We start from the raw sequence: 14275 nt of genomic DNA on the forward strand, positions 1-14275 counted from the left end.
ACCAAGAGCACACTGGGAAAACGCCCAGCACAGAGGCAACACACAACACCCCTGATATACCCTGCATCATCAGCTTCACAGCAACACCTGTAGAGCTGCTCCACAGCTGCAGAGCCCCAGTCATTAAATCTTTCCTGACTCTTAAAGGTACAGTGAAACAATAATGACACTTTTACACAATCATTCAACACTCCCAGGTCCTAATCAAGCATTCTAGCCACACTGGTTCACTTTTATGAGCAATCCTCAGCCAAAGCCCTGCTGATCTGGCTGGATGTGATGTGAACCAGGGAGCACATCAGCAAGCAGGGCTGGCAGTTGCTGTTTTTAGCCATGACCAGTGGCTCATCACTGCCACTTGCAGATCCAATGGCGAGAAAGCTGTTCTGACCTCTTGCACCGTGTCTCAGGACTGAAGGCTCCTGAGGTGAGGATTTTTGTGTGTGTGTGTTATTGCAGCCTGTTGTGATCCGCATTTGAGAATGTTTGCTTGAAAGGTGGGGTCTAACCCCCCTCCCCCCGTCTCTCCCGTTCTGCTCCTTATACTGTGGCTAGTGTAAAAATCTTTATCAAATTTTCCAGGCTGGTCTGATGCATTTTATGTCCTCCTTTCAAATCAACTTGCACCCCAGTTCGACCAAGGGCTGTGTTGCAGCAGACAGCCAGGAACTGATCCCAGACGCTTGGAGTTGATGAGAGAATTATGATGCCCATTTTATTTTACTCTGTGTTGTTGTTGTTTTTTGTCTGCCTTACCTAATTTTATTCTCTTTTACTTTATTATACACATTCAGTTAATGCGTGTTACGTGCTTCGTATTTTGTTTCCTTGGTGCCGCTCATTGACTGTAGCAATAAAGACGTGATCATCATTTGGGGAGGGGTGTTGAGCTGAGAAGAGGGGGTTGATCCAGTGCTAGTCCTCCTCAGAGTAGACCCATTGAAGTTAATGGACATACTCATTTAGGTTCATTAATGTCGATGGGTATGCTTTGAGTAGCATCGGATACAATCCTGTACCGCAAAATTTGGAGGGATGCAAAATCCCAAGGATTATTACATTCCAGTCCCAGATATTTGGAGTGGAAGATGTGAATTAGGTTAGTTTGCTTAAAAATGTGGACTGAATTAAATTTTCTCCCACTGTTGTTCCCCGGCACTGATAATTTAGTGGCATACTGCCTCTCTGAACCTGGAGGTCACATATAGACATCATGATACATAGCCTTGTGGATGTAAAAACTACCGTCCTTTGCACAGCTCCTTGAGGACCAGTTCTTAAGCATTATATGGAAGATTAGATCAAGTCTGACAGAGTGAATGATGGTGTATGCAAAGCAGCATTGCTCCCCCCCCAAAAAAAATCACACTTCCTGCAGAGCTTGATGTGACACCGCCAAACAATTTATTTTTCATCCACAGCTGAATACCTTGGAGTACGATGGAGAAGAATTCAGCGGCTTAGCCAGGTGCCCGTTCGACGCCAGGCAAACCAACGTCGCCCTCTTTGCTGGTAAGAACAATTTCTTTCATGAATCCTGGTGGAAAATGATACAGAGAGTGGTGCGGAGAGGATGGGAGATTTTCAAGAAAGCTTAAAGAAACTCTATCACATCAATGTGCCTCTGCAGAGGTTTTTTTCTTTTAAGTCTAATGCATATTTTGGGGGGAATTAGTAATCACATTGTCAACTGGTTTATGTTGAGATGACTAAATGACACACACCCCTGTCCTGGAACAGTTCTGGGCCCCAAATTAGTTTCTTTTTCTGGAGCCCTGGTGGTTCCATCAACTTTTAATGTAAGTTATGATGGGGGTGGAGGAGAGAATCCTGCTCGCACTTCCATTTGTAAGTAGGGCTTTCAACAGACTGAAGAAATCTTACATTGCAATCCTATCGCTGCTTACCTTGGGGTGAGCATCCTTAAATGGGGCATATGTCTGAGTAAACTGCACTGTTCATGAATCAATTGACTCTGCACAGATTTGCACACTTGCGGGGGGGGGGTATGGCATTTCTAATTAGAAAAGGAGTAGTAGTGGTATGATCCCTAGTGTGTGTCTTCAAGCAGAGACTGGGCAGTCATCTGTTGAGTATGTTCTAGCTCTGGAATTCCTAGGGGCTAGTGCACTGGGTGGCTCTAATTCCTTGGGTTGCATCCAACATTCTCCATCCACTAGCGCAAGGGATCTTGAGTGGGCAGACAGGTGAGTTTTCATTTTGGCAAATTGCACTAGCAAAAACTCATTGCCCGGTCTATTGTACAACAAAGTTGCCAGCAAACCTGCTTAGACATTTTCTTGCACAACAACAAAACATTTCACCAGCAGAAGTATGCCACTAAGTGACCTTGACTTGGTGCTAAATTGGCGAGAACCCTTTGTTGTTAGATGAGGCACATATACATTTATCTATCTATCTATCTATCTATCTATTTATCTATCTATCTATCATCTATCTATCTATATCTATCATTGTTATGTTGTGAGGATGCTACAGTTGTGCATGCTTAAAGGTAAAAGTAAAGGGACCCCTGACTGTTAGGTTCAGTTGCGGACAACTCTGGGGTTGTGGTGCTCATCTTGCTTACTGGCCGAGGGAGACGGCGTACAGCTTCTGGGTCATGTGGCCAGCATGACTAAGCCACTTCTGGCAAACCAGAGCAGCACATGGAAACACCATTTAGCTTCATGCTGGAGCGATACCTATTTATCTACTTGCACTTGGGTGTGCTTTCGAACTGCTAGGTTGGCAGGAGCAGGGACCGAGCAACGGGAGCTCACCCTGTCGTGGGGATTCAAACCGCCGACCTTCTGATCAGCAAGTCCTAGGCTCTGTGGTTTAACCCACAGTGCCACCTGCGTATCTAGGCTTGGCTAAATGATGTAGTATGCATTATCTTAAAAGATGCATACCTTTTTCGCACAGGAAAGAATGCTTCTTCTAAGATGGTGGTTGCCCTCTGTAGCTTTTTTCTATGTTGCTGCATTCTGTCTGTTGGTCTGTTGTTGCATTCTGTCTGTCCCTGTCTGTCCACGGAGAAAGAGAGAACTCTATTTTAATCAAAGGCACCTTTCTTAGTTGGTCATGAGATGTTGTTTATTATTTCACATACTGTATATATAATAGGCAATATTAATCCAAGAGAACAAAAGTGAAGTAATAAAAAGTATGCTAATGGAAGCTTATAATATATATTGCTTTCTTGATCTGCATAAAGTCTCTGTATAATTATACAAGAATCCATTATAACATACCTAATAAAATGTGTGGATTTAATACTTTAATACTCTGATTTTCCCAGAACGTGTAGGGGACGTTCCCCTAACCCAGTGATGGCAAACCTATGACACGCGTGTCAGACGTGACACGCAGAGCCCTCACTGCTGGCACGCACCCCATCGGCCCATTCGCGCTGTTGTTGTTTTCCTCCTCTCATTTGTTCTCCTGCTCCTCCTCACGCTACAGCTTGTCTCTGCTGTTAAAACCTGGATCCTTTTTGTTGTTGTTGTTGCTGGTAGCCAGAGATTGGATTTTTAACCCGTTCTGCAACTCCCCCCAAAAAGCTCAACAACTCTGGGCACTTTGTGATAAATAAGGGTTTTTTGGTTTGGTTTGGTTAAATAATTAGTTTTTGTTTTATTAAATACAGTTATATATTACAATTATACTTTTTTGTTATTTAAATTATAAATATCGCAAAATTATGCTTTTTTTTCTCGAAGGGACACACCACCCGAGTTATGCTCAGTTTTTTGGTCAATTTTGACACACCAAGCTCAAAAGGTTGCCCATCACTGCCCTAGCCTAATCCCCCTAGATCACTGACTGCACGGCACTGCTCTGGATGCCAGCTGCTTGGAATCACAAGTGGGGAGAGGGCTGTTGTCCTCACGTCCTGCTTGCAGGCTTCCTACAAGCACCTTGTTTGCCAGGATGCTGGACTCGTGAGCCATTGGCCTGATGCAGAAGGGCTCTTCTTCTGTAAACCAAGGATGAAGTTTAAACAATGAGGGAGCCTGTATGATAGAGGACCAAAACGCCATTTAATCCCGAGGGTACCGGATTAAATAGACAGGATGGAAAAGGACTAATTAGTTGAAATGGACTTTCAACCGGTGCTTTGTCTTCTAATATTTTTTTTGCAACCTCTGTTGTTTCAGTGTAGCATTTTTAAAAATACATACATTAGAGTTCAATACAGTGCCGTTTTCATATTCTGGGTCTCATTTGTGCACTCTTACATAAACCAAAACATATGGTGGGCACCACTTTGGGTGAGGCTGCATCATGCAGTCCAAACAGATGGGTTCAATATCTATGAAACCATTACAACAAAGTGATGCCAACTTTCAGAGCCGGACCACCCAAGAGGGAGCTGGATTGTTCCAGCCTCTGGTGTCTGCATAACCCCCATGGCCCAAAGAATACGAAAATGATAAGAGGTTACTCAGAATTAAAAGGGATACTAAATGCCTCATTTGTTCTATTGTTTCAGATGGCAAACTCTATTCTGCAACGGTTGCAGATTTTCTGGCAAGTGATGCGGTAATTTACCGAAGCATGGGGGACGGGTCGGCATTGAGAACAATAAAATACGACTCCAAGTGGATTAAAGGTACTTATAGTGAAATACTAATAATTGCAGCTTGTAATGTCTTTGTAGGCCCCTAGCTGGAGATTGTGTGCATTGTGGAGTGGTGATATTCTCCATTTTGTTTAACCCAATAATTACAAAGCAATCCCTCTTTTTGCTGGAGTAGACTTTCTCAGTGTTCATATCTTTAGCTCACCCTTTGAGGATTGAGGCACATTTAAAAATAAAAATGGGAAGTATACTCATAAGAGTATACTGGTTTGATTTTTTTCCACTGATTTGTTTGGTCCTAACCATTGTTTATGGTTAAATGCACAAGCCTTGGGACCATCCTCCTCATCCCCTCCCTCTTCTGACACAGCCATGCAGAGATCAGAAGCTTTCACTGCATATTTCAATCACCCACAGTTCCGCACTGCATCCGAACCACCTATACCATGGTTCATGATAACTTTAATGGGTTGAAGTGCAAACTATGCTTTGTAAACTATGGTTTGAAGTTGTCTTGCTTCAAACAAACCATAGCTAAAACTAAAGACAGTTTGTGCAGGTTCAAACATAGCATTTAACTGAAGTGAATCTAAAATAGGCAGAGTGGTAAATTCTCTAATCTGTGTCCCAGTACGCAGTCTGGGAATAACTTATTTAGCCCCTTAAGACTCCAATCCTATACATAATTTCCTAGGGGAAAGTACCATTTATTTCAGTGGGCCTTCCTTCTGAGTAGCCATGTATAAGATTGCTCTGCATTAGTTATATCAAAATTTGATATAATTCTATATACAGTTGTGCATAAAATTAATCTTGCATCTTTTTCTTCTGTAAGTTCTTTTAAATTAAAGACATCCCGATTCATGGCAGGGATCCAATATTGTATATAACCAGCTGCAGTTTGTAGGTGGGTGAAAAAGAATCGGGGCATATATTCACCTTTCAGTGGAGCACAACCCAAAGCCCACTTCTTCTTTTTGTCTTCATCCAGCAAAAGATCTGGCCCAGGAATGAAACCCTTTCCCTCCCACCCCCACCCCCCAATCCACAATAAGTTAATGAATGAAGCTGTACTGTAGTAACAAAAGGCCGGAGCTGCAAAACAATTCCTCGGAGGCCTTTTTACAGTCCATTAGCTGTACAGTCTGCACATCCATTGAAGCTCAACTCCATCTGTACTTGGATGTCCTAAAGTGCCTTGAATAGTGGATTTCACTTTGTAACCACAGGATACACTTTGGCATCCATACACACCAGATCTGCGTAGGAGCTGCCACAGCAGCCTGTTTGTAACACTAAGGAAGACTTTAATGCCTGTAACCTTAAGAGAGCTTACTAGTGAGCTGCTGCAAGAGAGCATCCCGTGAGAGGCACATGGAACAGGCTGGACCCATTGATTCCTCCCACGATATATCCTACCTTTTCTCCAAGGAACTCTAGTGTTCCCCAGTCAATTAAGCCAAAAGGTAGTGATTGGCCCAAGATCACAGGTTTTAACTGTTTTGAACATCTTTTAAATGTGTTTGATGTGTAAATCCCCTTGAGATGGTGGTTGAGAAGACAATTGATAAATTAACTGAAATCATACCATGTGTGCTTCATGGCTGAGCTGGGACTTGAATATGAGCTGCCCAATTCTTAGTCCAAGACTCTAACCACAGTATCATACACTGGATCTGATAGGTTTGTTCCTCCTTTGGGCATATGCAGACATTCTATACTCTGAAGAAAATGCACCGCCCTTCCCCTTCATTGCAAAAAAGAAGTAGTAGCTGATCTAGTATGTGCCAGGTGTATTTGAATGCAGTTTTCCTTCCTCTACAGGAAGGATGTTCCTGTAAATGTTAGCAGAGCCAATACTGCAGGGATGGGGGACATTGGTATTCCAGATGTTCCTGGACCACAGTTCCCATCATCCCTGACCATTGGGCCATGTTGGTTGGAGCTGATGGGAATTGGGTGATTGAAATCATATAGAGAAGCCATGGATTCCCCATCTCTGCAATACTGCCTTTCATTCTTAGGCACCTCCAATTAAAAAGGACTTTGGTTACCAAGCTCTGGGAGAAGTCCCTGCCTGGGAATTCTGGAGAGCTGGTGCCAGTTACAGCTGGCCATCAGTAGGCTAGATGAACCAATGGTCTAACTCCAACATAGAAAACTACTCCAGTTCAGACCATTGGTCCATCTAATTCAGAGTTGTCTACACCAGGCATGGCCAGTGTGGTGCCTTATAGATGTTTTTGGACTACAGCTAATATCTTCCCATGTTGGCTGGGGCGGATGGGATTTGGAGTCCAACAACATCTGGAAGGCACAACGTTTGCTACTCCTGGTCTGCACTGCCAGCAGCTTTCCTGGTGTACAGAGAAGGTTCATTTCCAGTCCTCTGTGGAGGTGCCTGGGATTGACCCTGTGACCTTTTACATGCAAAGGATGTGTTCCAGTACCACTGAGCTCCAGTCCTTCCCCTTAAACATGGTATGAGACAACTTTATGCATTCCTTTTCCATTGAGATCCTATGTTGGTGATTTGTTTCTCACAGAATGACTCTGAACTCCTGTGATGTGCCAGCAGCTCTTGGAAGCGCTTCCTTTTAAAAAAAAATGATAGTCTCTTATATTACATGGGATCTTCTAATGCTTTCCAGGTCCATACCTGTACAGTGTCAGTAATTCTTCATCGTTCACCCATAATTCACTGTTGTGATGTTGTGCAAGCATAATGGCCATTACAAAGTTTCCAACCAACTTTCACTCAGTGTAGACTCATTGAAATGAATGGGCCTAAGTTAGTCGTGCCATTGGGTTTACTCTGAGTAATACTTGGTTGGCTGCAACCCCACGCCTCTTTCTCACGCCATATTGGGCTGTTAACCCAGATGTAGCAAAGTGCCTCCTTTTTTTTACCAAGCAAAACCCTCCCAACGTAGATCTCCTCTTCCTTGATTCTTGCAGAGCCCCATTTCCTTCATGCCATTGAATACGGGAACTTTGTGTATTTCTTCTTTCGAGAGATTGCCGTGGAGCATAATAATCTAGGCAAGGTAAGAGTAAATACAGCTGTTTGTTATGATAAGCTACAAAGTCTCAGGGTGATTTGTAGTGGGCTGAAAATATGCTTGCTATGGAGTGGCTCATAGTCATTTCTGTTCAACGACTGGTTTTTGAAAATAATAACCTGGCACTTCTCATACTTCTAACTGCTGAAGGAGGTGGTGGAATTTGCATTCCCCACCCCTAACCCAACCCCAGTCTCACAGCTTTGTTCGCTAGATCTAGACTTAATCTGTAAAGAGGTTCAGCCGGTCACTGAAAATCCAAATGGGCCTCCCCCCCCTACCCAAACACATGGAACACAATCCCTTGGAAAATTCACCTGTGCATCAAATGAATCTCCTGCTCTTATTTTAGTGCTGCAACTTGAGGTACAAAGATGTAGACAAGACCGGGATTTATAATTGGTTGTCTCTATAAACTGGTCGGCAACTAGATTTGCTGGAGGACTAATTTGACGTGGCAGGGCAAGTCTCCCTACCATCAAAAAGACCTGGGGCTCATCTACACCCCGTTTTGCCTCTGAGCTGGGCAATTGGAGAGATAGGTAGTATGGGGCTAGGTTTGACCTAAAGGTTGCATAGTTGCTGAGCCCTAATCAAAACATGACTTCCTTTTTCTGTGGTGGGAATGAGAAATCATAGATCCGGTGGCCAACTGTCTCTGGCCCTCAAGACTCTGAAGCCCACTCCTCCCCACACGACACCCTTTAGCCGAGTCTGATTCACGCCTTCCATGAGTGTTTTCACCTCACTGGGATGCAGCCTTGAACTCTGATCATTCCTCTTGCTTGCCAGGATGGAGGATAGAAAATGTGTGTAGAAACTAGCCTGTTGTACGATGGTTAAGAAAAGCAGGGTGGGGAAGTCTGGAGAAGCTTGCATGACAAGTATTATATAAATATTGAAAGTAAACCTCCAGGTTGGACAACAGGCATGCATTATACATTGGGCTGCCTTTAGAGACCATTTGGAAGCCGCAGCTGGTGAAGAATTCAACGGCCAAATTGCCGTCCAGAGCAGGGCAGTCTCTGCCACAGCCGCCTATCAATTTTTTCCCAGGTTTTGACCAACAGAGCCTTGTGCAGCTCAAGACCCCAGTACCTCAAGGTCCGCCTCTCCCCACATGAACTGACCTGGGCTTTGCGATCATCATCTGAGGCCCTTCTTCATGTGTCCCTTTCACAGAGGTTGGGGGGGCAGCAACATGAGATCAAGCCTTTTCAGTGGTTGCCTCTTCCTCCCCCCCCACTTCTGAAATGAGGCACTTCTAGTGCCATCTTTATCCATTTTTAGATGCCAGGCAAATACTTTTCTCTTTAGCTTTTGGACCTTAATTTGATGGGTGGCATTTTAGTCCATTGCCTAAGTCCTGCCTTTTATTTGTTTAATTGTGTGTCCTTACATTTTTGTTGTATGTTCTTGATTCTCCCTCTCTCCCCCCCCCCAATTATTTTTATTTGCTTTTACAAATATGAATTTATAACCATACCAATTAGACATCCATGTAAAGAGATAACTCTGAATCTCGGGACTCCCCGCCCCCATCCCCTCTATGGGTCCTATTGTCAACATTTTCATCTTGATTCATTTTAATATAAGTTGCTTTGGGTCACTTGGTGAGAAAAGCGGCTAACAAAAATAATGGATAAATAATAAATACATTGAGAAAGGTTCCCCACCCCTGCCCAATGGAGTTGGCATAGGAAACCTACAAGCAGTTGCTTTCCTTTTACCAAAGTTGCTGTTATAACAGTGGTGGTTTTTCAGACGGATTAGTTCCCAGCCTGACTTTCCTCCCTTCCTATTGTCCCCCACGCAAGGCTGTCTACTCCCGTGTAGCCCGCATATGCAAAAACGACATGGGTGGCTCCCAGAGGGTGCTGGAGAAGCACTGGACGTCATTCCTGAAAGCGCGTCTCAACTGCTCCGTCCCCGGGGATTCGTTTTTCTACTTTGACGTGCTCCAGTCGATCACAGACATAATAGAAATCAACGGAGCCCCTACTGTTGTCGGCGTATTCACTACGCAGCTTAACAGGTGAGAGATGAGCGACCCAGCGTCAGAAAGAGAGAGGGGATTTCTCCGGTTCACTGCCAACGCTTAATCCGTCACCGCTTTGTTGCCTGGCTTCCCTGAAACTTCTCCTCCTGTGTGTCTTTTGCAGCATCCCCGGCTCAGCGGTGTGTGCCTTTAGCATGGAGGACATTGAGAAAGTCTTCAAAGGAAGATTTAAGGAACAAAAGACGCCAGATTCTGTTTGGACAGCTGTACCTGAAGACAAAGTACCAAGGCCAAGGTAAAGGAAATAAATGGATGATAATCTGTTATCACAATGTTTTTGTCATGGCCTCATGTGTACAGCTGCTTTGGAATCAGTGAAGAACACGTTGGCCATCCATGTGTCTCTGGCTGGGAATTGTCAGATGCTTTGAGCTCAAATTGGTTGATGGAAAAGCAGCATACAAAGAACAGATCAAATCAGTGTTTATGTTTAATTTCAAACTGCACCTTGCATATGGCAAGGGGGCAAGGCATCTGTCTTGCATGCAGAAGTACCTAGGTTCAATCACTGACATCTCCAGTTAGGACTGGAAGGGACCCTTGCCTGAAACCTTGGGAAACAGCAGCCAGTTAGGGTGGACAGTGCTGAGCCAGATGACCCAGTGGTCTGACTTGGGGTAAGACAGCTTCTTGTGTTCTTATGTTCCAATGACAAATGGATCAACTGAAGAATTTGTTTGCCCGCCATTTCCCCCCTGGAAAACCCGCAGATTAGTGCTGAAACAGAGCAAGCAGCAACCGGGTTTTCTGATAGCAGGTTCCCATTTACTCTGATTTAGTGCAAAAGAGCAGGTTTTCTGGGGGCAAAGGCAAAACAGCTCAGACCCATGCTTAGAAAGCAGGAAATGGCTCAATATATATATATATAAGAGGCAACCACCAATAAAGCAGATACATTTTGTGGAACAGAATGACAAACTTTCCCAGCTGCATGAATCAGCAGAGAACTTAGGTGTTCATTCTCTCTCTCTCCCTCTCTCTCTCTCTGTGTGTGTTTGTGTGTGTTTTAGGATGTATTTGTAAATTGCATTGAGACGCATGTGGAAAGTGATACATGCACTAATTAAAGTCCAAATACAGATACAGAGAGAGATTTTTGAAAGACTTGTTGGAGTAGAAAGTTCTTCAGTAGGCAATGAGAAGATAATAGAGATTGCACCTGTCTGATATTTAATGGAAGAACATTCCCCCCCACCTGTCCAGATGTTGAGAATAAGCCAGGGGTGGGGAATCAAAGGCTTGGAACCTCAGCATGCTACAAGTAAACTTTCCTATTGCCGATTCAGTAAAAATGTGCAAAACCCCAAAATTTAGACAGAAATTCAGATGACTCCCTCATTGTGAACAGGGAGCAACCCAGGTTAAAACAAAGCAATTGGCCAGCCTTGTGCTGAGCAATTGTCTCAAATGGTCCCAAAGTAGCAGTTTTTGTTTGGACTCCAAATACATTTTGCCTTGGCTGTTCGTGCTGCTCCTTCAGAATTCCGCCCCTTTCCTTCACTTAAAAAAAAAAGGGAAAAAAATGTTGCTTTCCTTTCAGACCTGGGTGCTGTGCAAAACACGGCCTAGCAGAGGCTTACAAAACCTCCATTGATTTCCCAGATGAAACCCTCTCTTTCATCAAATCCCACCCTTTGATGGATTCCGCCGTTCCCTCTGTCATTGAGGAGCCTTGGTTTACAAAGACAAGAGTCAGGTAAGGAAGGAGGCCTTGTTGCGACACGAGGCTCAGCTGCTGCACATCTGAAACATAATACTATTCCAGCCACACCGGGCAGGACTTTGGGGAGATCAGGTTTTCCTACATGGGACTGATTACGGCCACAGCTGCACTATACATTTAAAACAGTGCCATGCCACTTTAAGCAGTCATGCCTCCCACAAAGAATCTCGGGAACTGTAGTTTGTTAAGGCTGCTGAAAGTTGTCAGGACACCCCCTGTCCCCCTTACAGAGCTGCTGTTTTCACAGTGGTTAAACAGTCAGTCCCTCTTCCCAGTGAACTCTGTGATTTGTAGATCTGTTGTTGAGGATTGCCATATGTCTCCTTTTAACCCCAGGACACGTCCTCTTTTTTCACGGGTAGAATCTTCATAGCGATCCATAGTTAAAAGTAGAAGTCTTTAAATGTGTCCTCTTTTTAGCTCTTCAAAATATGGTAACCCTACATCATGTTCCTCCCATTTTTGCCTCTGTCCCCGCCACTGGTATGAGCCACCTGCAAAAGCTTGCCCCAGGCTGAAAAAAGCTCTTCACTCCTGATTTAAACAAGCCAATAACTACACACTTCTTTGGATCTAACCAGAGGATGTGCAGTATGGGAGAGCTGGTTCTCGCAGGTGTCACAAAGAGCAGGACTATGTGTGATAAGCAACCCATGGCTGGCCATGTGCAGGGCAGAGTGTACATGTCTGGCGTAATGTCGAGCTCTGCTTTCCTTCCCCTGCGGCCAATGATGTGACGCCCGGGGTGGGTGTGGGTGGGAGGGCAGGGAGATGCAAAATGTAATGTTGTCAGACGTGGGATCTTCATCTTATTTACCATTCATTCATTTAAGTAACTTCTATATGGCTTTGTATTTCCAAACAAATAAAAATCTCAATGTGTTTTGCAACCTAGCTCCAAGCATTGCAAAATACCAAAAAAAAAAAAACCTTACAAAAGAAGGTCAAATAGAGAATAGACATTTAAGATGGCATGATTAACAGGAAAACAAAATAAGCATTGGAAAAAAACATGTTACAGAATTTATTTTCTTAGATTTTCTATACAAAAATTCCATAAAATTCCATCAGAGAGCATCGTTAGCAACTGAACAAAATAAGAGGCTGCCCTGCCCCTCCATGCCAGTAACATCTCCCAAGTACATTCTTGAAAACGTTCCACATGCAAACCTCACTCTTAAGCATTCCCAGCAACCATGCAGATAACACAGCCAATCCCCAGCCAAATATTTGTTGCAAAGCAAACATCTGGTCTAGAAAAAATGCCTGGCAGCATTAAGAGTAATTTACACTCGGCCCTTCACCCACCTCCATCTAGGATGGTACAACATCGTATAAACAGCAACATAGCTTACCTTTCCTCCAAGGAGCTCGAGGTTCTCCCCCTCCTCATTTCATCCTTACAACCCTATGTTGGCTCAAATTGCACTGCAGAGTTTCTGAGTGAATCATTCCAGCCGCAACCCATTGGCTTTGGTGGAGAAAGGATCCACACCGCAATCCTAGATATCCTACTCAGAGGCAAGTTCCACTGAATTCAAGAACTGCCACATCAGCAGAGCACTTAGTCTAGTAGTCCCACTTGAAGGGGTATCAAGTTTCTTGTCATTGACATACTAGCAAATTGGCCACCAAGCTGTGGGGGATGTCTATGGAAGCATAAGCTAGCATGAGTGGGATTTGATTACAGTTGCCAAAACCATAAATGGTTCTCTAAAAACCACTTTGGAGAATGAGTCTGAGTCTTTGACTGTCACTCAGTTGTGTTTCCAGACAGTGACTATTCCGGTTGTTACTCAGCTGTTCACAACACTTTGCTTGTTAAACATAGCATTCCTTCCCTCTTATTCCTTAGTGCAAGGATGGGGAACCTTTGGCCCTCCAGATGTCCCAGGACTGCAACTCCCTACATTCCCAGCCATAGGGCTATTGGGAGCTAAAAGCATCTCCAATGTGTTGATTGAAAACAACATAAATAGATCAGAGATGAGCATATAATTTGGTGTTGTTAGCTGCTGCTACGAAGGGACTGATGCCTCCCCAGACCGGGCAAAAGCAGTGGTACTTCCGTATTCAGTACCTAGGAGGAACAAGTTTTGGGGGTCTCTAATGTGGAGGAATTATTATACAGGAAGTCTTGATCTTGACAGGTATCGGTTGACAGCGATCGCAGTGGACCACTCTGCCGGCCCGTATCAAAACTACACAGTCATCTTTGTTGGCTCTGAAGCTGGAATGGTACTTAAAATCTTGGCAAAGACCAAGCCTTCTTCTTTGAATGACAGCGTGTTACTGGAAGAGATTGATGCATACAATCATGCAAAGTAGGTATACTTTTACAAGAACTGCTCGGTGGCATTGTACAGCATCTGTCTCGTTTGAGTCACTTGCTTCTTTGCCACCTGATTTAAATGTGTTTCCCACCTCACCTCCTTGTCTGATGCTTTCCCAGCGCTTAGAGGAATGTTTATTTGAGCAACATCTGGAAATATTTGTGTGCTTGCCTTGCATTCTAATTCCGTGTGCATGCAGCTCTTAAGTCAGAACAAACTTAAGAGTTTGCCCTATTTCTGTTAGAAAACATTCCTCCGTGTAGGAGCAGTCCCTTGTTTGCTGACGAACACACCCAAAACACATTGGTTGATACGTACTAGAATGAAAGAAACAGTACGGTAGGTCGATCAGAAAACAATTGAGGGGCAGTTTCCCTGTGGAAATTGTAGCGTTTGTCCAAATTGCAGTTGGTATCATTCCAACAAGGAATATCAGAGCAAAGGTTTTTATACTGATCAAAGCCTTTTATACTGGGCTTCTTTTGGAGGAAACGTGGGACATAAACAAAG

The 14275-nt window shown here is 44.0% G+C and overlaps 1 protein-coding gene across 16 annotated transcripts in view; it reads left to right on the top strand.

The window, feature by feature from the left end:
- SEMA6D (semaphorin 6D) overlaps positions 1 to 14275 on the top strand; it is a 157482-nt gene that overhangs the window by 126861 nt on the left and 16346 nt on the right. For all 16 annotated transcript variants that reach the window (XM_060282527.1, XM_035130615.2, XM_035130620.2 and 13 more), the window contains 7 exons: positions 1422 to 1512; positions 4499 to 4618; positions 7547 to 7635; positions 9468 to 9685; positions 9813 to 9944; positions 11250 to 11405; positions 13583 to 13756. In XM_060282527.1, coding sequence (XP_060138510.1) covers positions 1422 to 1512; positions 4499 to 4618; positions 7547 to 7635; positions 9468 to 9685; positions 9813 to 9944; positions 11250 to 11405; positions 13583 to 13756 — 980 coding nt within the window. The remainder of the gene's footprint in view (positions 1 to 1421; positions 1513 to 4498; positions 4619 to 7546; positions 7636 to 9467; positions 9686 to 9812; positions 9945 to 11249; positions 11406 to 13582; positions 13757 to 14275) is intronic.

Source organism: Zootoca vivipara, chromosome 14, assembly GCF_963506605.1.
Source record: "Zootoca vivipara chromosome 14, rZooViv1.1, whole genome shotgun sequence".
NCBI classification, from domain to species: domain Eukaryota; kingdom Metazoa; phylum Chordata; class Lepidosauria; order Squamata; family Lacertidae; genus Zootoca; species Zootoca vivipara.